The sequence below is a fragment of the Saimiri boliviensis genome, chromosome 7 (assembly GCF_048565385.1).
Source record: "Saimiri boliviensis isolate mSaiBol1 chromosome 7, mSaiBol1.pri, whole genome shotgun sequence".
NCBI lineage: Eukaryota > Metazoa > Chordata > Mammalia > Primates > Cebidae > Saimiri > Saimiri boliviensis.
This window is the reverse complement of record NC_133455.1, coordinates 29508118-29531547: the sequence shown is the minus strand read 5'-3', so window position 1 is coordinate 29531547 and position 23430 is coordinate 29508118. Positions and strand designations below refer to the sequence as shown.

General features: G+C 43.5%; 1 protein-coding gene across 1 annotated transcript in view; it reads left to right on the top strand.

The window, feature by feature from the left end:
* STAB2 (stabilin 2) overlaps positions 1-23430 on the top strand; it is a 176864-nt gene that overhangs the window by 16165 nt on the left and 137269 nt on the right. The window contains exons 4-6 of the mRNA XM_003929622.4: positions 9756-9841; positions 11040-11109; positions 20498-20593. Of these exons, the coding sequence (XP_003929671.3) occupies positions 9756-9841; positions 11040-11109; positions 20498-20593 (252 nt within the window). The remainder of the gene's footprint in view (positions 1-9755; positions 9842-11039; positions 11110-20497; positions 20594-23430) is intronic.

Below are 23430 nucleotides of genomic sequence, written 5' to 3'. Positions count from 1 at the left end.
GGCTCAAAAAAGTCCCCAGGGGATAGCAATTTCCAGCCAGCATCTGCCTTCACCCTTTGCACAACCACAGGCAGACCCCTGATGAACTGTGGATGGATGGTAGAGCACTTATTTCAAAGAGGAGGATGCACTGGGGCACTTCTTCAGAAATAAGCACTTAAGTCCAGCCCACCAGCCTCTTCCTGACCACAGCAAGAGACAGGCATACTTCTTCCTGTCCTGGCTAAATTTTATTTCACTTTCTTGTGAAAACACAAGGAGAAATTATTGCCAGCTTTGGAGATAACAGTAGGCATTCAACAAATGTGGAATGAATCAATTAAGTGAATGTAAAAGCTATGCAAAATATGATAAGTAGTCCATACAGAGAAGCACAATTACAAGCCATAACTGAGTAGAAATCCTTATCACTGATCCTAGTGGCTGTGACCTTGCTACCAAACCTTGCTAAGCTTCCGTTTCCTCTTAGGTAAAATGGTGATAATAACAACTTCATAGGGCTGTTGTGAGGACTAAATACTGAGATAGTGCATGTAATGTGCTTGGCATGCTACTGGGGTCTAGATTGCTAAAATAACAGCAACAACAATAAAGCAAGGGCAGCACAAAAAGGAAAAAAAAAAGGAGTTGAGAAACCTTTAAAGGGACCGGGCCTCCCGCCGATAATCCCATTACTTTGGGAGGCTGAGGAAGATGGATCTCTTGAGGTCAGGAGTTTGCGATCAGCTTGGCCAATGTGGTGAAATTCCATATCTACTAAAAATACAAAAATTAGCAGGGCATGGTGGTGGGTGCCTGTAATCCAAGCTACTCAGGAGGCTGAGGCACGAGAATTGCTTAAACCCCAGAGACTGAAGTTGCAATGAGCCAATATCACATCACTGCACTCCAGTCTGGGTGACAGAGCAAGACTCCATCTCAAAAAAAAAAAAAAAGGAAACTTTTAAAGACCAAGGTCTGGCTTCCAGAAGGTGTTCAGAAATGCTTTCCTAGATAGTTATTTGAACCTGAATAAATGCTTCCTGAACATTTATTTTCTTGCAACTACATTAAAACATTCTAATTAAAAGATTTCTAGATTGAAGATAGGAAATTATATGACTTACCATGTGTTTAAAAATAGACTTTTATGAATCTAGTGTCTGAATTTGTTTTCCTTTCCAGTAAGAATAATCTCTACAAAAGGATACTTCGAAGGTCTAAATAGAAGTGGAATTTAATCATTTGTTTGGACACACCTGTCTTTGAGGCACATGATCAGTGCTAATGGATTTTTTAAATTTATTATCATAATTTACATATAGTAAAACTCAATCTTTTAAGTATACAGATACTCAAGCTTTGACAAACCTGAAGAGTTGTGTGGCAACCACCACGATTAAGATAGGGAACAGTTTCATATCCCCCCCAAATTCTCTGTTGTCAAGCTCTCCCTCAACTTCCAATCGATGACAAATACTAACCTGTTTTCTGTGCCTAGAACAGGGGTCCCCAAACTTTTTACACAGGGGGCCAGTTCACTGTCCCTCAGACCGTTGGAGGGCTGGACTATGCAAGGTGTGACACCCTTCACAGCCAGCGCTGCTGTCTCCACTATCCCAGACAGTGGTATACAGTGTCACAGGCCCAGCACCGCCTCCAGTGCTGTCTACAGGGATGGCGATGATCAGCCTGTGACGCTGTGTATACAGTGTCCTGAACATCTGCAGCAGCAGTGGGCCTCTTCTGTGGGAAGCCCACTGATGCGTGTGTCCCCTATTATAAGACACCTCCTAAAAATAAGACAGCCCCCGTCTTTTGGGGGTATAATTAATATAAGACAGGGTCTTATAATAGGGGAAACACAGTGTGTAGTAATGTGGGGGGAGACTTTGGGGCAAAGGGAGGTTACAGGGGCCATTATGTTGTTGTACATTTGGGGGGGTATGGGGGCCACTGTACTGTGTAGTAATGGTTATAGTGCTTTGCCTTTCTTCCTATTTCTGCTGTTATTTCCCACTGCTTCCGGTGATGTGGGGCCCCGCAGCCGCAGACCGGATGGGCGTCATATGACGTGCTTCCGGAGCCGTGTGGCATGCGTCCCACGTCACCGGAAGTAGTACTGTACGTGAGTGATGCTATGCTTTGTGGTGCCACCACATCCTGTGCTCCTCTCACTGACCACCAATGAAAGAGGTGCCCCTTCCTGAAGTGCGGCAGGGGCCGGATAAATGGCCTCAGGGGGCCGCCTGCGGCCCACGGGCTGTAGTTTGAGGACCCCTGGCCTAGAATTTTGCCTTTATGTCATCTAATTGGAATCATACAGTATGTACCCAGAACGTACCTTTTTAAGTGTTGTTTCTTCCACCTGGCGTAATGAATCTGAGATTCATCCATGCCATTACCTGTATCATAGTTTCATTCCTTTACAAGCCTTTACAGTACTCCATTCTGTGGCTGGACCCAGTTTGTTTAGCTATTCACTAACTGAAAGACATCCGGGTTTGTTTCCAGTTTGGGGCAATTAAGAATAAAGCCACTATGGACATTCACATACAGGTTTTGAAGTAAACATAAGTTTTCATTTCACTTCAGTAAATACCTGGGAGTGGGTGTCCTGAATTGTGTAATAAAAATATGCTCAACTTTATAAGAAACTGCCAAACTATTTTCCTAAGTATCTACATTATTTTTTGTTTCTATCAACTTTGTATGAGGATTCCAGTTGTTTGGCATCCTTGCTAGCAATTGCTATAATCAGATTTTTTTTAAGCCGTTCTAATGGATGTGTAGTGGACTTTCATTGTAACCCATTTTAATTTGCATTTTTTCATGTGCTTATTTGCTATTCATATATTTTTCAAGTTGTTTGTTTTCTTATATATTGAGTTTTGAGAGTTCTTTGAATATTTAAGATATGAGATGTATGCTTTGTAAATACGTCTTCCCAATCTGTGTCTTGTCTTTTCAGTCTTCTTAACATTGCCTTTTGAAGAGAAAACATTCTTGCTTTTGATGAGGTTCAAATGTATTATGCTTTTATAGATACCACTTCTTGTATCATATCTAGAAATCTTTGATCAACCTTACATCACAAAGATTTTTTTCTGTATTTTCTTCTCAAAGCTTTTATAGTTTTAAGCTTCACATTTAGGTCTATCATTTATTCCAGGTTAATTCTTGTATATTGTTTGAAGTATGGATCAAGATTCTTTTCTTTGCACGTAGATAGTTTCAAAACTCCAGCAACATTTCCTGAAAAGATGATCCTCTCCTCATCAAATTGCCTTTGGTCCATCATAGAAAATTAATTGATCATCTATGTATGGGTCTATTTCTGGACTCTCTATTTTGTTCCACTGATCTATGTGTCTATCCTTTTGGGAATACCCCACTATCTTCATTGCTATCTTGTTACAGTAAGCCTTAAAATCAAGTAGTGGAAGTCCTCCAACTCTATCTTTTTCACAATTATTTTGCTTATCCCAGTATCTTTGCTTTTCCATTCAAGTTTAAGACCACTTAGTCCATTTCTAACAACAACAACAACAAAAATCCCCCTTAATTGGAATTCCATTAAATCTATAGATGCATTTAGGGAGAACTGACATTTAAAAACATTGATTCCTCTAATTTGTAATGACAGTGTAGCTCTCCATTTACTTAGGACTTCTTTTATTTTGTTTATCACTGTTCTATAAATTTCAGCTTACAATTTTTGCAGAATTCTTATCAGATTCACACCTAAGTTCTTCATGGCTTTTGGTACTACTTCTAACAGCTTTTTGAAATTTCAATCTCTAATTGTTCATTGCTAGTCAATGGAACTTTGTTCCATGTCCACTTTGAGAGGTACCCTGTGTTAGAACATTGTTGCCATTGACAAAGGGCCTGAAGGCATAGAGTGGAGCTCTTTGAGAGTTTCAAGTAGAAATAATATGAATTTTAGTGCCTGGTAGATAAGTTTACAGAATTTTCTTTTATTGCAACATACCTGATGGTACAATTTAGAAGCTAAGTTTCCTGTTGATCTCTAACCACCAGAGGCTACGCATTTTTACTAAAATAGCCTAATTGCTGATTAGTCAAAGCGGCTTTAAGTCAGTGCACAAAATCTCCCTATGGTCATGCACTCCCGAAAACACAGCACTAGCCTTCCACCAGCTGCCCAGTGTTAAAGGTTCCTCTGAAGCAAGCCTTGTTCCAGTTAAGTGTTTGGGGACTTTCTTCTTGCTGAGTTCATCCACATCAGAATCTTTCTGAAGCACCAGAAACACTGTCTACTGTCCAGCCGATGCACCACACAACCATCCCCCACAAAGGCCCATCAGCTCATAGGCCTTGCTTCCCAGCAGCCTGGTAGGCGTAAAAATCATCACCTCCTCTCGGTTTAGGACAATCTACAGAAATTTATCCAGCACATCCAGTGGTTCTCAAATATTAACGTGTAGTAGAATTATCTGCCGTGTCTGTTAAAATGTGGTTTCCTGAGCCTTACACAAGGGAATCCCTATTTGGTAGGTGTTAAGTGTCAGATTTCGCATAAAATTGTAGCAGGTTCTTATTGCCCAAGGGGATAAAATTGGACTGAAATTCAGCTCATTCTCAGTTTGCCAAACCATACACTAGTATGGGCCTGGCTTACCAAAAGGAAGAGATACCTTCAATTTATTTTAGTTTCATCCGCTTTCCAAGCCTAGTGTCTATGGGGATATATCCACAAGAGCAGTGAGGGTAGGGGAGAGTTTTTCTAATTTGCACAAAGGCTCTCTATGCCTTAGCATATTAGTCTAGGGCTTCCAAAAGGGAGATGCCATACAGGGCTAGAGATACAGGAGATAACTTAGAGGAAACATGTGTGATGAAAAATATGAAGGAAGCCAAGAGAAGCAGAGGGAGACAGCAGAGTAGGTCTGACCCCTGTGAACAAGAGAGGAAGTCAAGGAAGATTGGATGGAAATACCTTAGACTATGTGTAGGTATAAGAAAATTTAGTAGAGCTGATAGGGAGTCCTCTAGCCAAAGTCACCCAGTAGAGGAGGCCTGTGTCTTACAGGAGTGGGCCTGCCCTGGCATCTCTACCATGCTCAGTCATGGGCTGGAAGGAGTTATGAAAAGTGTAGTCTCATGAAAAAATAGTAGATTTCAAGGTAATTATGCCTCTGAATTTGGAAATCTAAGAGATGCTTGTTCATGGCTTGCATACCGTAGTAGTGTCACACTGCTATGAAGAAATACCCAAGACTGGGTAATTTATAAAGGAAAAATGTTCACTTGGCTCACAGTTCTGCATTGCTGGGGAGGCCACAGGAAACTTACAATCATGGTAAAAGGCAAAGGAGAAGCAGGCCTTTGTAAAGGTTCCCCACTTCCAAGGGATTCCAAACACCTGGTCCAGTGAATCACCCTTAGAGGGACACCTGCCTAAATTTTTTAAAAGAAAGATTTATTAACTATCCCTAAGGAAAAAGAAGGTCCAGACTCCTAAACACAGGGTCACACTCTTAGGAGCTAGGATTGGGGAAGCTCCCCAATTCCTCGGTGATCAGCCTGTAGCCTTCAGCATGGTTATATTCTCAACAAAGAACTCTGCCCCATATTCTGCCACATGTGTTGCAACAGGAATGAGCTGAGTAGAACAGGCACCCAGAGGATGGAAGTCAAATGTGCCTCAGGGACAGGGTCAAGAAAAGGGTCTTTGAAGGTGGGAAAAGCATAGATAAGGTATGGAAAGAAAGGTATGTCTAGGGGAATGGGGAGTAGTCTGCTTGGCTGCCTGGAAAGAATGTAAGATGGGGAGATAAGTTGGCTCCATGCGTGGAGAAAACAGATTCGGTGGAATGAGTTTGGGAGACTGGAATTTACACATTATTGCCTGACAATGTAAAAGTACCTGGGAGGACATTTCTGCAAGGTGGCACTGATTGCTGAGTCTCAGGCTGCAGGAGGCCCTGTGTTGTTCTAAGCAAGCCAGGTCAGAACAAAAAAGGCAAGCTTGGTGTCACCCAGAGAGCACCTTGTACACCCATTCCTGGGGAGAGGCACAGGGACCAAGGGAGGGAAGTAGTTGGGGAGCTGTCATTACCTTCCTAGCTCTGCCCAGGCTGGCCCTGGCTCCCAAAACACCATCTCAGCTCAAGAAAGGTCTCCTATAAAAAGCAAACAGGAGAACTATTTGATGGTGAACGATTTATGAAGGTGCTCTCTTAGCACGCTTTGCTCAACAATGTGAATGAACCCAAATGGCTCAGTTGGTTTGCACATTGGCTCCCAAGTGTTTACCTGGTCCCTGTTCAGTTCAGCTCTCTCCCTTCCCCTACATCCTCACCTCCTGCTGCTCATCCTTAGACAAAGGCCAAAGTCTTTAACAAGACCCTTTCTTAATAATCTAGCTTTTGCCATCTGTTGAGAGCAGATCTAAATAACTGGGTCATTCAGAATTAGATTATTTTTCACAAATTTTGGTATGTAACATCAAGTATGTGAAGTGATGAGATCTCTAGGTCTCTTCCCCTGACAACCCTTATCCCCGTCCATGAATCAGTATTATCTGAGTTTCTGTTTAATCCATGACTCTCTCCTTACTAGACTGGTAGGACCATGGAAACAGGAACCAAGTCTGTATGCTCACTTGTAAATACCCAGGATCTTAGATGGTCTTATTCAAACAAGTGCCAGTAATTTGTTTCCTGAGTCTTTTAACTGTTACAGTACCAATCTGGAAAAAAAAAAAACCTAAAATGGATCTACTCTGAATAATAGCAACTATCATTCATTGAGCATCTAATATTCCCAATCCCTACAACAACCTGCCTAGAAGATAGTATTGTCCCCACATGTATACCTGAACTGAATCTCAGAGCCAGGCATGGACTTTGCCAAAAGCAAAGGGTTATAAGCAAAGAGTTTAGCTGGGATTTGAACCCAGAACATTCTGACTGCAATGTCCCAACTCCTTGCATGACATCATCACATTTCATGCCACTTCTAGCCTAGTTGGTGAGAGCAACCCAAACCAATGTCTTGCTTTTCAAAGACTTATAATTAGCTACCTATCAGTATTTCTTCCCCTTCCCTTGCCCCACAAACATGTATGTTCCCTCAGCTGTTGTCCTGGGTCACATACCTGCCTGATCATGGTGGATGGTAGTGATAAACAGTACAGTAGATTCTGGAGCACCTCTCCAGGTTTTGAGCCTGGATCTGCCACTGCTGTGGAAATACCACAAACTCAAAATGGGCAATTTAGACTGTGTAGTTTACTAATATTCTGTATACAGGAAGGAAACAGAAGGAGCCAGAGAGAAAACCATCTATGGATGGATATGACTCCCACTTCCATAGTACCTGCACATTATGAATGTTGTTCTTAAGAACTAGCCTAGTAACTTAAGGGAGACCTCAGGGTCTCTTTCAGAGAGCTGCCACTCTTAGTGCTTGGAAGTCTCTTTCTTCAAGAACTGCTTCTATAGTCTGAATGTTTGTCTCCCTCCAAAATTCATATGTTCATACCTAATCCCCAGTGTGATAGCATTAAAAGGTAAGGTCTTTGGGAGGTAATTAGGTCATAAGACAGGGCCCTTATGGATGGGATTAGTGCCCTTATAAAAGAGACCCCAGAGAGCTCCCTTGCCTTCCACCATGTGAAGACACAGTGAGAAGCCACCATCTATGAACCAGGAAACAGGCCCTCACCAGACACAGAACCTGCCAGCACCTTGATAGTGGACTTCCCAGCCTCTGGGATGGTGAAAAATAAACTTCTGTTGTTTATAAGCCACCCAGTCTAAGCCATTTTGTTATAGAAGCCTGAATCGATGAAGACCACTGCTTTTTTATTTTCCATGGATGCTGATTTCACATGCCACAGGGAAGACGTGTGGCAGAATAAGCTGTGGCACAGAAGAGCTTATGGAAAAGGTCTTATGTGATGGGGATGGGAGGGAAGGAAGGACAGGAAGGTGTAGGGGAAGGATAAGTGTATCTGTCATTACTTCTTTCCAGCTGGGTGACTTTGGGCAAGTCACTTAACCACTCTGTGCCTGTTTCCTCATGTAGAAAGTAGGGCTAAAAATAAGATTTAACTTCAGGGGATTGCTATGTGTTGTAAACAAATGCATCCTTTATTATTATTGATATGGCTTGGCTCTGTGTCCCCACCCAAATCTCTCATTGAATTTTAACAATTCTCACATGTTTCGGGAGGGACCCGATGGGAGGTAATTGAATTGTGGAGGTGGGTCTTTCCCATGCTGTTCTCATGATAGTGAATAAGTCCCACGAGATCTGATAGTTTTACAAAGGGGAGTTCCCCTGCACATGCCTTCTTGCCTGCTGCCGTGTAAGACATCGCTTTGCTCTTCCTTCACATTCTGCTATAATCGTGAGGCCTCCCCAGTGATGTGGAGCTGTGAGTCCATTAAATCTTCTTCCTTTATAAATTACCCAGTCTCAGGCATGTCTTTATTAGCAGCACGAGAATGAACTAATACAATTATCTAGAACTTTCTATCTTGTGGAAGGGATTTACCTTGCTAACTTAAATGTGGAATAATATTTTATCTTGCCTCATTCGCACAGATACATTTCATGGTCGTCTGCATGGTTTCTACAGGTCCAGATTTCTTATTCAAACAGTCAGATCTCATCCAAATTGGCATTAAACCCATTTCAACTCAGCCCTTAGAGTGTAGAATAGCAGGTGTAAAAAGAAACAGATTTTATTTTCATCCTCATCACAATAGTACCTCACACTTCTGTCACTTACCATCATTTTTAATTCTCTATTTGATTCTGGGCTTTGGAATATCTGGCTTTCTAGCTAATTGTCCTCCTGCCCCAACATGAAATATAAAGCTTGGCACATATTAGGGTATTCCCTGAATGTTCTGTGAATGTGAAATCCTCTAATAAATGTCCATAAAACTCCAATTCTTGTCTAGAATATCACACAAGTACAAAATTTTATGCATGTTAGGAATCAGCTTCTGAATAAAATCTAAATTCCTTTGCTTACCCCACTAGGTACTTCATTAATTGGCCCCAACTGTCCTATTTTACCTCATCAACACCCTGACTCTCACACCCCAACTCCCACATCCCAGCCCCACCAAACTCTATCATTCCCAGAACAGGTCATGCCCTTTTACAATTCTAAGACTGTGTAGTTGCTATTGCCTCTTCCTGAAAACATCCTTTCAAGCATAACCAACTCCTACTGCACCTTCAAAAGCCCCATTTAGACAACTCAGTCTCAGGGATGTCTCTCCACTCCCGAAGGCAGCATCAATAGCGTCCTCCTCTGGACTCCCTCAATACCCTGTCTAGCACACCGGTGAAGAGGCCTGGCTGCAGTCATGCTACGGGCAGATTACAACTTATAAACTTCTATTTGCAACTTGTAAACTGTGAGACCTTGGGTGAGTATAAGCGACCTCTCTGAAATTGTCTTTCATCTGCTAACCAGCACCAATAGCAACCACCTCTGAGAGTTGCCATTGGAATGATCTAATTAGATCATTGTAAAGTGAATAGCAAATGCTCAAGGAATGGTAGACAGTGTGATACTTTCTAATACAGCACATGACCACATTGCAGTTCACCTGTGCATACTCCTGCCTCTTCTGTAAAACCCTAGATGACACCAACAGGTCCTGCAATTCCTTATCACTGGCAACTAGCACACTAACTGGCTCACAGTAGGTTCTTGAGTGCATCCTTGCAGAATGCTTCTGTTCAGTCATAAATGAATACATCTGAGCTGTTTGATTCCCTAGAGTGCCCAGGCGGAGCGGGGTTCCCCTGCAATGGCAGGGGCAGTTGTGCTGAAGGCATGGAAGGAAATGGAACCTGTTCCTGCCAAGTAAGTTCAAAAATGTGTTCTTCCTCTCCTGGATTCTGCTCCCCATCTTTTTACCTGTTTATCCTCCTGAAACACATGTGTGTGCGTGACACACACACATATGTGTACATACACACACACACACACACACACACACAGAGCAAAGTTCTTAAGAGGTAGAGCTATTCATTTATTTAAACTGCGATTTGCAACAAAATGACCATTTAGAGCCTGGGGACCTTTAGGATAGTAAATTAACTGCTCAGTCATAAGCATATCCACTTGTAAAAATGGGTTTGAAACAATATCTATGTAATCACATTTGTTGAAAAAGTAAAATGAAGCCCTACATGTGAAAATACTTTATGACACTATACAGGACTATAGAAATTGCTGTCATTGTTAATATTAATAATCACTGTTAGCAGACAACCCTTAGGTGCTATCCTCTGCATCCTCTGTGAACTGCTGGTTTTACCAGTTCAAGATTTTCTTTTAGCAGTTGAAGATTTTCTTCCTTATCTCATGAAAGTGACTTTTTGCAAGTTGCAAGCCCAATGGGGTTTTAAATACAAAAAAAAAAAAAAAGAACCCTTTGGAAAAGGATTGAGCTCAACTATCTTCAGAAATGCAAAACTGAGGCGAGGCAGGTGGCTCATGCCGATAATCCCAGCACTTTGGAAGGCTAAAGCGGGCAGTTCACTTGAGGTCAGGAGTTCGAGACGAGGCTAGCCAACATGGTAAAACCCTGTCTCTACTAAAAATACAAAAATTAGCTGGGTGTGGTGGTGCGTGCCTATAATCCCAGCTACTTGGGAGGCTAGGGCAGGAGAACCCAGGAGGCAGAGGTTGCAGTGAGCTGAGATCATGGCAGTGCACTTCAGCCTGGTCGATAGAGACTCAGTCTCAAAAAAAAAAAAGCAAAACTGAAAGGATTTTCCTTTCACCCTTGGGCGAAGTCAGGATGTGGCTGCTAGCACTTGCTATTATCTGATTACGTCTTTGGACTGACAAAGCAGCTTTCTCCTACAGCGCTTTAGATCCTTAGTGAAAAATGACACAGGGATTCACGTGTGCATGATAACAGAGAAACAGAAAGACGGGCAGGCACAGAGGGAAGACATATTTGAGAAACAAATGCCGAGTTGGAAATTCAAGGCTCTCCTGGGTCCCATGGATCACCTGGGGTCTAATGTCAGCCACCTGGGGTGTTTTGCAGGAAGGCTTTGGTGGAACAGCCTGTGAAACCTGTGCTGATGACAACTTATTTGGACACAGCTGTTCAGCAGGTATGTCTGATCTTTGTTTAATCACCGCATTTGTAAGGGTTGACAGTCCCTGGGAGAGATTGCTCCTTGATGAAGAGTTACATGTGACAAAAGAAAAACTTCAGCCAAATTAAATTTAAAAGAGTTTAATTGAGCAATAAACGATTCGTGAATCAGGCAGTTCCCAGAATCACAGCAGATTCACAGAGACTCCAGTGAAGCCATGTGGTGGAAGAAGATTTATAGACAAAAAAAGGGAAATGACATACAGAAATCAGAAGCGAGGTACAGAACGGCTGGGTTGGTTACAGTTTGGCATTTGCCTTATTTGAACACAGTGTGAACATTCAGCAGTATATGAATGATTGAAGTATGGCTGCTGGGATTGGCCAAGACTCAGCTGTTGTAACAGGTGCATACTACTAAGTTAGGTTTTCAATCTTGTCTACTTGTTAAGCTAGGTTGCAGTTCGTCCTCAAGGACTCAAATATGCAAGTACAGAGTCCTTATCAAGCCGTGTTTAGTTCACTTTAACGTGTGTAACCAAGTCTACACAGGGAAAACAAAAAGTTAAAAGCAAAGCTGTTAAATGCAGTCACTGGAAACAGAGATGGTGTTTCCTGCGGTTCTCAGCCCTAGCATGTGCAGTCAGCTATTCCCCAGAAATACTTCCAGGCATCCTCATGATTCCTTCTCCCAGGCTCTAGGATTCCACCACTGCCTGTTCCTTGCCTGCCCAGCTTTTCTCTGGTATCTTTCTGGATCCTGGTCCCAGTATAGATCTTCAGGCTTCCAATTCTACCGTGAGCCCCACCGAATTCTAATGGTTCCCTTCCTTTTGAGAGTTCACAAATAATTCCCTAAAGGGGTCAGAAATTGTTGCTCCACATTAAAGAAACAAACTTGAGACTGGCTTGTTCACCCTCTTATTTTTGGCTGCCCCTAGAAGTAGACTCTGAGATAGGGATTTGCATAACAAGTAGTTAGTTTGTTTGAATGGTGATCCCAGGAACCACTGGGATGTGAGGAAGTAATATAGGTAATATAGGGGAAATAAACAGGATCTTATTAAGCCAGGTGCCACTGTGGACCACTGGAGCCTGATGCCCTGGGGAGCTCAGGGGGTCCATGCAAAACACACAGCTCAGTCATCTCACCCAAGGGGAGAGGGAGCCACAGCGTGGTATGCAGAATAATGGCTCCCTGAAGATGTCCATATCCATAACCTAGCACCTGGGAATACTGTACCTTACATGGCAAAGATAAATTAAGGTAGCAAATAGAATTAAGGTTGCTAATCAGCTGACATTAAGATAAGAGATTACCCTGGGTTATCTGGGAGGGCCCAGTGTTCATCACAAAAATCCTTAAGGACGGAGAAGGGAGGCAGAAGAGGAGTGTCAGAGTTACGTGATGTGAGAAAAACTCGACCAGCCAATTTCTGGCTTTGAAGAAGGAAGAGCCATGAGCCAAGGAATATGGGTGGCCTCTCGAGGCTGAAAAAGGCAAGGAAACATGTTCTCCCTAGTCTGCAAAAAGGAGCACAAGGCTGCCAACACCTTGATTTTAGCACAGTGATTTTGGATTTCTCACCTTCAGAAATGTAAGACAATTTCTGACCTTCAGAAATGTAAGACAAAATTGTTGTTTTAAGACACTGCGTTTGTGGCAATGTGTTACAGCAGTGACTGGGAATTAATACACATAGTCAAGTGGGTAGAGTTTGTCACTCCCTGCCACTTAGAGTGGGAAGGGAGCACCCAGGCAGAGCGCCCATCCTAAGGGTCACACAAAACCCTCAGGCTAAGAGCTGTGGATACTGGAAGTTAGCTGGAAGGCTCACAATCGCAGTCAGTAAGGTCTGAAGAACGTGAGTGTGGTAGAAACGGTGGCTGCTAGATCCACATCTCCCAAAAGGGGATATACTGGCTAGCTTTTTGCCAACACCACTTGGGCTCTGACTTTCATGGAAATATTAAACTCAGTAGACACTGCTTCACTTCAAATACTTTTTGCAAGTAAACCTATGCACACACAACACATCCCACCCCCCACAAGTCTGCACACTCTGTAATAAATCTGATCTGCAATTGCAGAGGCATTGCCTTGTTCTAATCCATAAGGTCTTCTTAGGCAGGTGCTGCGGTATCTTTATCTCTAGTACCTTCTGCCTGCTACCTGCCTGGTAGACACTCACTACACTGTTGTTGGATGAATAAATGAGTGAACGAGTATATGAATAGACAAATCAATGAGTGAATTATCTAATTTGCTCTAGTGATGTTCTCCTGATCCAGAAGCATGGTTTTAGAACCCAGGCTTTAGACTTAGACAAGGTTTCAGGTCTAGGACTGCCAATCATGGAAATATAGATAAGTTTATGAAGTATGCTATCTGTGTCTTCATCTGTAAAGATAGAAATAATATTGAGCCACTGCAATCCAGCCTGGTGACAGAGCAAGACTCCGTCTCAAAAAAAAAAAAGAAAAAAGAAAAAGAAAAAAGAAAAAAGGAATAATATTGCCTGCTTTAGAGAGGATTTCATGGGATAACAAGTGCATAATAAATGTTACTATTATTATTACCTATAATTCCCTAGCGTCTCCTAATCATAAGTGTCTCTTCACCCACCGTTCCATAAGAGATTATTTCATAAGGCTGTTAGCAAAAGCAAATTTATAACAGATACTGGGGTTGGGCTCAGAGGCTCACACCTGTGATCCTAGCACTTTGGGAGGCTAAGGCTGGATCCGTTGAGGTCAGGAGTTTGAGACCCACCTGGCCAACATGGTGAAACCTCATATCTACTAAAAATACAAAAATTTGCCGTGTGCGGTGGCACATACCTGTAATCCCAACTCCCTGGGAGGCTGAGGCACGAGAATTACTTGAACCTGGGAGGTGGAGGTTGCAGTGAGCCGAGATCATGCCACTGCATTCCAGCCTGGGCAACAGAGCAAGACTCCCATTTCAAAAAAAAAAAAAAAAAACAGATGTTGGTATCCCATGTGTTTTTAAAGTTAAACATTGCATTAAAGGACAGCAACTAAAATGTAATTAGTCAACTGCATAGAAACAGCAGGTCTCCTCCCAAGTTTACCCTTCCCTGCCATTTAAGAATTTAAATCACATATGTTAAACAAATATTGAAATGGGAAGGAGTAAAGAAAGCATCTAGCATTACTTAGTTCCCGATAAAGCCGAGTAATTGCCTGGAGACGGCAAATTAGGAAGAAAATGACCCATGTTATTTCCAAGATGCTGGTGTTGGTTACTGGTGAGCACAGATGCACAGGGAAATTCCCAACATTTTCAAATAAAGGAAATAGCCTCCCTTCACACTTAGTGTCATGAAAAAAGGGTAAGTAAAGGGAGAAAGATGGTTTCAACACCTAAATTTTTAAAAAGGAAAACTGGAAACTTTAACTGCCACCCAAGAGAAAAACCTCCAAGCTCTGGATTCCAATAGAACTTTCTGTGATGATGGAAATATTGTCAATTTGCACTGTCCCACACAGTAGCCGCTAGCCACACGTGCCCACTGAGCACCTGAAGTGGGGCTACAGCAACTGAGGAGCTAAATTTAAATTTCAGTTACTCTCACTTAATTCAAATTTAAATAGCCACATGTGGCTTGTGGCTACCAAATTACATATCGTATTTCTAGGACATTACAATTGAGAGAACAGGCTTTAAACTCAGCCTGGCAGCAGTTTGAAACAGACCCTAATTGCTCTGTGACCCAGGGCAAGCTATTTAAATCCCCTAAGCCTTTCTCATCTGTAAAACAGGAATCATAACATCGATTTCATGGGATTGACAACACAGCAAAGCTCTTCAGTAGTATGTCACAGCATTCAATCAATGGAAGTAAGTACTGAGGACAAAATAATTCAACAGCAAGCAAGTCACTGATGAATGAATGGATGAACAAATGACTCAGTGATGCCTGGTCATTTCCCACCGACAAGGACTATGGAGACTGCAAACCTTTTCAGCCAGGTGTCCACTGGGTGCCAGTGTTGTATCATCCAATGAGCTGTTGGTCCCGGGAGGTGGCCATTCTGCCTGTAAGTAGGACAGCTCTATTAGGTGCAGTTTATTTTTAACACTGGCTATAATCTACTGCGGGAGCACTCTCCTACCAGATTGCTTGTTGGTTTGGAGATGATTTCAAGCTGCACCAGCCAAAGGTTTCATCTCTGCTGCCAGTGCCCCAGCCTGCTCAGTGCCTCCTTCCCAGTTAGGCAGATTGCAAAGCCCACTTTCTCTAACATGATCCCCAAATCAATCCCACAACCATGTACCATTAAGAAGACTCGCTAGCATTTGCTCAGCACCTGCTACCTGTCAGACCATGTGCAGAGGGGTGTCTTTGGATCCTCACTGCAATGTTCCATAGGAGGTGAGGATTCTCCTTTTATGGATGAAGAAGCAGAGAGGTTGCTCAAGGCCATGCAGCTATTATGAGGGCAGAGGAAGGATTCGATCCCACATGTGTGACTCCAGAACCTGGGCCCCCAAGCACTGCCCCAGTCTGCCTCTGGTGAGTGTCCATCATGCATTACACCCAGACAGGTGACGCAGATCCTAAGAGTGATGAGACTAGATCCCCAGCCCCTAGAAGCTGGAAATGTGGGTGACAACTGTGATGATGCAGTGTGCACAGCCCAGACAAGATCCTATCAGAGTACAGGAAAGGGAGCCCCTTACTCTGCTATGGGACATGTCACGGAGTCTGTGCATACCATCCCTCCGACCAGTATGGCCATGGCTTTGACCACTTTAAAGTCACACCACCCAAGTTTTATGCATCTCTAGAGATTTGCTGAGGCTGGTTAACAAGTACTAAGCAAGGGCTCTTTCAGTGATCAGCTGGGAGGCCCTCTACCACTCACTTCTCCTTTCCAAGGACGTGTCCCTGGCAGCAGCTGGCAGCCTGCAATGCAGTGTCAGAGGCTTCCAAAAGCTGCCAGTGACAGGCAGTTCATCCAGTATAGAGGCTGTAGTGGAAGATAGCATGCAGCAAGAGGCTCATGCCAGGGCCTTAGGCCAATACCACACAGCCGGGAGGGCAATCTTAGTGACGAGGACAACACTTGCAATTTGCATCTGAGTTGGGAGCAGGAGGCGTCTGTGGCTCTCACCTTCCTCCACTAACTGCATGACAGCACGTAGGAAAGGAATCGTCATTGTATCTCTCAGAGCCTGGCTTCCCGCTGCACTGTGAGCTCCTGGAATTTAGATGTTATCAATTACGCATATGTTGTATACCTAGTGCCTAATACAGTGCCTGCTACTAGGGAGGAGCTGGGTAAATATTTCTGAATTGAATTGAATGTTCTCCGCTGAGCTCATAGTACACTCGCTCCTCACCCCACTTACCTCCATCACCAACTTGACTTCTCTCCAGAACTTGTTCATTCCAAAAATCCATAGCCGTAGGTATATATCAAAGCGCCTTGCTGAAATGGAAACCGTGTCAACTGAGTCTTGAAGGGAGGATGGCACTGCAAACTCAATTTTGTTCTTCAGTTCTCTGGGGTACTCCTTGAGCTAGTTATCTCTGATTTTCTTACGTGTGATCCACAGATAGTAGTGAGACCTACCTCAGAAAATGTGGTAAACATTAGCTAAGGCAGGCAAAGCACTTGGCAAAATGCCTGATGGATAGTAAGTGCTCGATAAGGAGAAGGGCAGGGCCTCGGGTGCAAAATTTAAGGAAGCATCAAAACCTCAGGAATCCAGACCAATAACTGCGCTGATTTCCTAGGGCCGCCGCAACAAAGTACTACACACTGGGTGGCTTCAAACAACTGCAGCTCAGTGTCCCAGTGCTGGAAGCGAGAAGTCAAATATCAAGGTGTTGGCCGGGCCTTGCTCCTTTTGAAGCTTCTAGAAAAAGATCCTTCCTTGCTTCTTTCAGCCTGTGGTAGCCTCAGCTGCTTTTGGCTGTGACAGTATCACTCCAATCACTGCCTCCCTCTTCACATGGCCTCTTCCCCTCATGTCTGTGGCTTCTCCCCTTCTTATAAGGACACCAGTCATATTGGATTATGGGCTCACCTTACTCCAGTGCGACCTCATCTTAACTCATCACATCTGCAACGTCCTATTTCCAAATAAGGTCATTCTGCAGTACTGGGGATGAGGACTGCTCCATATTCTTCTGGGAGACAAAACTCAGCTAATGACAATAATACTTTAAAATTTATTGGCCAGGCACAGTGCCTCACACCTGTAAGCCCAGAACTTTGGGAGGCAAGGCAGGCGGATCATGAGGTCAGGAGTTCAAGACCAGACTGGCCCACATGGTGAAACCCTGTCTCTACTAAAAAATACAAAAATTAGCTGGGCATGGTGGCTCATGCCTGAAATCCCAGCTACTTGGGAGGCTGGGGTAGGAAAATTGCTTGAACTGGGACCAGGGAGGTGGAGGTTGCAGTGAGCCAAGATTGCACCACTGCACTCCAGCCTGAGCTACAGAGCGAGACTCCATCTCAAAAAAAAATTATTGAGTGAAACATCAAAATGCTAAATAAAGGCGGGATTCAGCTCTGCACTTGCACGACCCTGCCTCACTCTCAGCCAGCCTAACCCTGGCTCTGCCGGGCACTGTCTTTATCTAAAATTTAGTTGCATCATTGTTGGCATTGTTACAGGGCACCGTAAAAGACATTGTGGGGAATTACAGAGGTGGGGAGGTCATTCCACGCAGTTCCGATCTAATAGGGGAGAAATATATACAGATTGAGAAAGAAAACAGCAGCCCTGACAGTTGTCCACTGGCCGCTGGCCTAGTTGCTACCAGAGAGGCTGTGCTGTTCCCCTGCTGCGGGTAAAGAATTTCACAGAACATCGCCATCAGACAAAAGACTCACTGTATCCATGGAGGAAAAGACAAAAACTGGGCCAGGGAATAATAATGTCTGAACAGAGACTCCACAACAATGGACAACCACGAGAAGAACCCAGCAGCTGCCTCTCCTGGCTGACACGAGAGCCCACTACTTCTCCCGGAATGGCTCACGCTTGTAATTGTAGGGTGCAACAGTGAACACAGAGTGAAGAAAATGCTGCTGGAGCCAGAGAAGCACAGATTGGGGACCAGAGATGGTGACACAGAAGTGGGGGCTTTGGCTGGTCTTGAAGGATGAGAATTCCAGTTGGCACAGAAAAAGGAGGGCAGCAGAGGAAAAGCCTGGAGGTGTGCACGCGCAAGATGCATTCCTACCGCTTTCACCTGGCATAGACTGCCCTGGGCCAACCCCACTTCATCTTTTCCTGGCCAACTCCCATTGGTCGGTCATGTCATAGCATTTATCCCAGCGCATTGTGATTGACTGTTTTCCTCTGCCATTAGATTATGCTCTCTCTGATGGCAGAGGCTTTGTCCTGTTTATTTTTGAGCATTAATCTCTAGCATGGTACTCTCAACATGGCACTTATTCCATAAGTGTTTTGAAGGAAGGAAGATGAATAGTGAATGAGTCATCCCATGTGCTAAGAATCTAAGATGTATGAAATAAAGTGGTGAAAGATGAAAATGAAAAATTATCAAGGTTAGAGTCAGATTGGAAAGGCCGTTGGTTGCCAAATTGAGAAATCTAAATTTTATTTGGTTGACAATTGAGAATCATTGAGGTATTTTTTGGGAAGGCCACACTGATGCCATTGCTAATCAAATGAAATGAATGAAATGGGGAGGCAGAAACTAGAAATAGCAAGACCAGGTATCATGCTACGGCAGTAGTCCAGGTGAAACATGATAAACGTTTTTATGAACAAGAATGGCACTAGTGGAGATGAAGATCAAGGTGTGTAATAGACGCAGAGAAAACAAAGGACCTGATGACTCATTAAATATTTGGAATACTTTAAACTTTATTGATCCTTGCTTTGCTGGTATTTCTGATTAAGTTTTAAGCAGGTGCATCTTCTTAATTATGTTTCATTTGAGCTAATATGAAGTTGGCTTATATGCACTGAAGATACGTGTAGAAGAATGAGCCCCCAGAATGTCCTAATCCCTGGAACCTATGAATATGTTAGGTTATATGGCAAAGGGACATTAAGGTTGCAGGTGAAATTAAGGTTGCTAATCAGCTGATTTAAGATAGGGAGAGTATCCTGGATTACCCAGGTGAGTCCAGGGTAATCACAAGTACTGTTATAAGTGGATGAAAAAGGCAGAAGAAAGAATAATAGAAATGGTAGCATGAGAAGGACTTGGCCTGCCATTGTTAGCTCTGAAGATGGAGAAAGGGTTTCATGAGCCCAGAAGTAAAGACGGGTTCTAGAAGCTAGAAAAGGCAAGATTCTCTACTAAAGTCTCCAGAGGAATAGCAGCCCAACAGAAATATTGATTCTAGCTTGACAAGTACATTCTGGACTTCTGACCTCCAGAATTATAAGATGAATTTGTATTGTTTTAAGCCACTAAACTTGTGGAACTTGTTATGGCAGCGATTGTAAACTAATACAACATACTCCACAGAGGGCTGGCTGTAGGGTGCTAATAGCCGAGCCTGATAGTAAATCTTGCTACAAATCAACCGCAACTAAAGAGTTGATTATTCATTTCAAATGCCCTTCATCTGTCTTCTCTGAAATGGTCTGTCACTGAGCTAAAACATCAAGCTAGAAAATATGACATGGTTATTCTAGCCCCTTTTGAATATTTTCCTTTTTTATAGATATCTGCTACCAACAGTGATTGGGTTAGTAGTGGCTTTTTTAAAAAAAAAAAAAAACATAATAGGTGTATATAAGACACTAAGTTAATTCTCTTTTGAGGTATCCAAAGATGAAGTAAATAGTTTGAGAGCAGGGAAAAGAACTCCAATGCACGTGATATACCGCATGCTTTATATACATTATCTTACTTGACTCTATAGAAATCCCAGGAAGTAGGCAACATTATCCATATGTTAAATTTAAAAACTTCATTTGGTTGGCAATTAAGAGTCACTGAGATGTTTCTAGGAATGTCACCCTGATGCCATTGCTAATCCAATGAAATGGAGAGGCAAGAAACTAGCAATAGCGAGACCAGGTATCATGCTACTGCAATAGTCCAGGCAAAACATGATACAGGCCTGAACAAGAATGACACCAGTGGAGATAAAGAGCAGAAGACCAAGGTGGGAGATAGACACAGAGAAAACAAAGGACCTGATGGCTTATTAGATGTTTGGAATACTTGAAACTTTATTGATCCTTGCTTTGCTGGTGCTAATAAAAGACAGAGATGCCAAGTTCAAATAAGGGTCTCTAGGACTTCAAATCCTTGGTCCTCTCTGCCTTACTATGCAGAGTCTCAGCAAAGATGATCTGAATATACTAGCTTTCCAGAATGTTTAGCAGCAGTCTATATCAGGTAATAAAATCCCCCACTTTTTGTCTCCAGTGTGCAACTGTGTTCATGGGGTGTGCAACAGTGGACTAGATGGTGACGGAACCTGTGAGTGCTACTCTGCATACACTGGCCCCACCTGTGACAAGCGTAAGTACTACTAGTTTCCTTTAATGCCAAACCAGATGAAACAGGCACAAATGTACGCATTTCAATTTTGTGTCTGTTACTGGTTCTCTACAGGGGCAACTCTAGGGAGGATGGAGCATAACAAAGGAAGGACAAATCTGGAAGGGGTGGCCTTCCCCAAGGCTGGATTTAAACCTTGGTGGAGAGGGTATGGTGGGTGGCCATCAGATATTTTCTGGAAAGAAGCCAGAAATTAAAAAGAGAATGTAGAAGAGAAAAGGAAAGAAGAGGATGGGAAGGGAGGAGGAGGAAGAGAGAGAACAGAAGCAGTGTGGTGTCAAGGCTATAGCTGTGTTTTAGGAAGGCTGAGCTAGAGGCCGTGCAAAGGATAGAGTAGAGCAGGCATCACCAAACTACGTACGGCCCATGGGCCACATGCGGCCCCCTGAGGCCATTTATCCAGCCCCCCGTTATACTTCAGGAAGGGGCACCTCTTGCATTGGTGGTCAGTGAGAGGAGCACAGTATGTGGCAACCCTCCAACGGTCTGAGGGACAGTGAACTGGCCCCCTGTGTAAAAAGTTTGGGGATGCCTGGAATAGAGAGAGGGACACTGGGGCTGGGAAGCCAACACAAGCCACTGCAGCCAGTTAGTCACCTAGTAAAGGAGACACAGCATCTTCTCCATCATGAGCCTCAAAGGCAGAACACATTAACAGCCCTAAGGAAGAGGAAAGGGTGCTTCACCAAGGCTTAGTGACTCACTGAAGATCACACAACTAGTAAATAGGGGAGCTGGGACTCAAGTCATTTGAATTCTTGGGAAATTCTGAAAGCAATCTATTATACTGGGTCAAATTGAGAGGTAGAAGCCTAGGGGGATTAAACAAGGGAAGTTTATGACACAAGAGCAGAAAATCAATCACCGCATGTTCTCACTCATAGGCGGGTGTTGAGCAATGAGAGCACATGGATACAGGGAGGGGAGCACTACACACTGGGGTCTGTTGGGGGGAAATAGGGGAGGGACAGCGAGGGGGTGGGGAGAGAGAGATAGCATGGGGAGAAATGCCGGATATAGGGGAAGGGAAGGAAGGCAGCAAATCACACTGCCACATGTGTACCTATGCAACAATCTTGCATGTTCTTCACATGTACCCCAAAACCAAAAATGCAATAAAAAAATGAAAAAGAAAAAAAAAAGGGGGAAGTTTAATGGGAATAATTAGTAAACTATGATAGGAAAGAAGCTGGAAAATGCAAAGAGAACTCTAGGGAGGATGAAGCATAACAAAGGAAGGACACATTTGGAAGAGGGTGGCCATCCCCAAGGCAGGATTTAAATCACGTTGGCGGGGATGTGGTGTGCGGCCGACAAGTTTGCTGTTTTATCCAGGCCAGCACTGGACCATAGTCACCCAGCAGGCACGGGGCAACCCTCCATGGCCTTGGGGAGCTGAGGCTGCTGGGTGAGGCCCAGGAAATCAGGACCTGGAATACACAATGTCTATGTGGGGAGGGCTATCGGAAAGTGGTCACTAGGTCCAGGCAAAGGATTCAAGGTCAGTCACCGAGGGACTCTGGGTGCACACTGGGGCAGGGTATCCCTGAACAGACCCCCGCCCTCCCACCGTGTCCCTCCAGCACCCTCTATGGCAAAGCTTAGCATTGCTTTGTGGAGAAACTCACATGGTGGCAGAGCAGGCTCTGAAGGGTGAATTGGGAGCTGTGATGTTAAGAAATCAGCCATTCTGCCTGTGACATTAGCCTCTTTTAACTTATCCTCAGGACTTTAGTATCCAGTAAAATGAAGGGATTGGTTGAGATTGAAAGTCAGCAAATGCAAACTCATTTTATTGGGAGCTGTTGAGTTACCCTGAGTGGTGGTAGTAACAGGATGAATAAACTTAGCCTCTGCCTTCTTCCTATAGCAGGGACAGCCGTGCAAGCCTCCAGCCCAAATGCAAAGGCAAGTGGGTGGGATGAGCCCTCTGTGGTCCTCTGTCAGCCTCCTTCCTTGGCAACTCCTGCCATTGTCCAGTGGACTCCTGGACAGAGGCCTTCTCAGTAAGGCAGGAGACCCAGTCCAGAAGCCAGCCTAATGGAAAACCCTGATAGATCTTTTTCATTTTTTCCAAATGAAAAAACAGTAATAATTTAGTCAAGCCAAAAGATAAACAAAAATATTTAAAATTCACATAGCAGATACATTTTTATAATAAAAAAATTGGATTCATATAAAGTCCATAAATTCAATTCTTACAATGGGCCCAGGAACAGCTAAATTTCAGAACAAGAAATGAAAACAGGCTGGGCACAGTGGCTCGCACCTGTAATCCCAGCAATTTTGGAGGCTGAGGCGGGCAGATCACCTGAGGTCAGGAGTTCAAGACCAGCCTGGCCAACATGATGAAATCCTGTCTCTACAAAAATACAAAAATTAGCTGGCATGATGGCTGGTACCTGTAATCCCAGCTAGTCAGGAGGCTGAGGCAGGAGAATCGCTTGAACCCAGGAGATGGAGGTTGCGGTGAGCCAAGATCACACCACTGCATTCCAGCCTGAGTAACAGGGCGAGACTCCACCTCAAAAAAAAAAAAGAAAAAGAAAAAGAAATGAAAACCAGCAATAAACATGAAAAAGGTGCTAAGTCCACTGATCGTCACATACATACATATTAAAATGCAGTCACATTTGGAGTCCTGGAGGTTTATTTTATTTTATTTTTGCCCACTATGTTACAAAGATTGAAAAGATAGATAATATCCATCTGTGGATATGAAAAAAAAATGACAGTGAGAATGTGGATTCCTACAGCCTATGTGGGAAATTTAATTACTAAAGCTTATAGCATGCTTC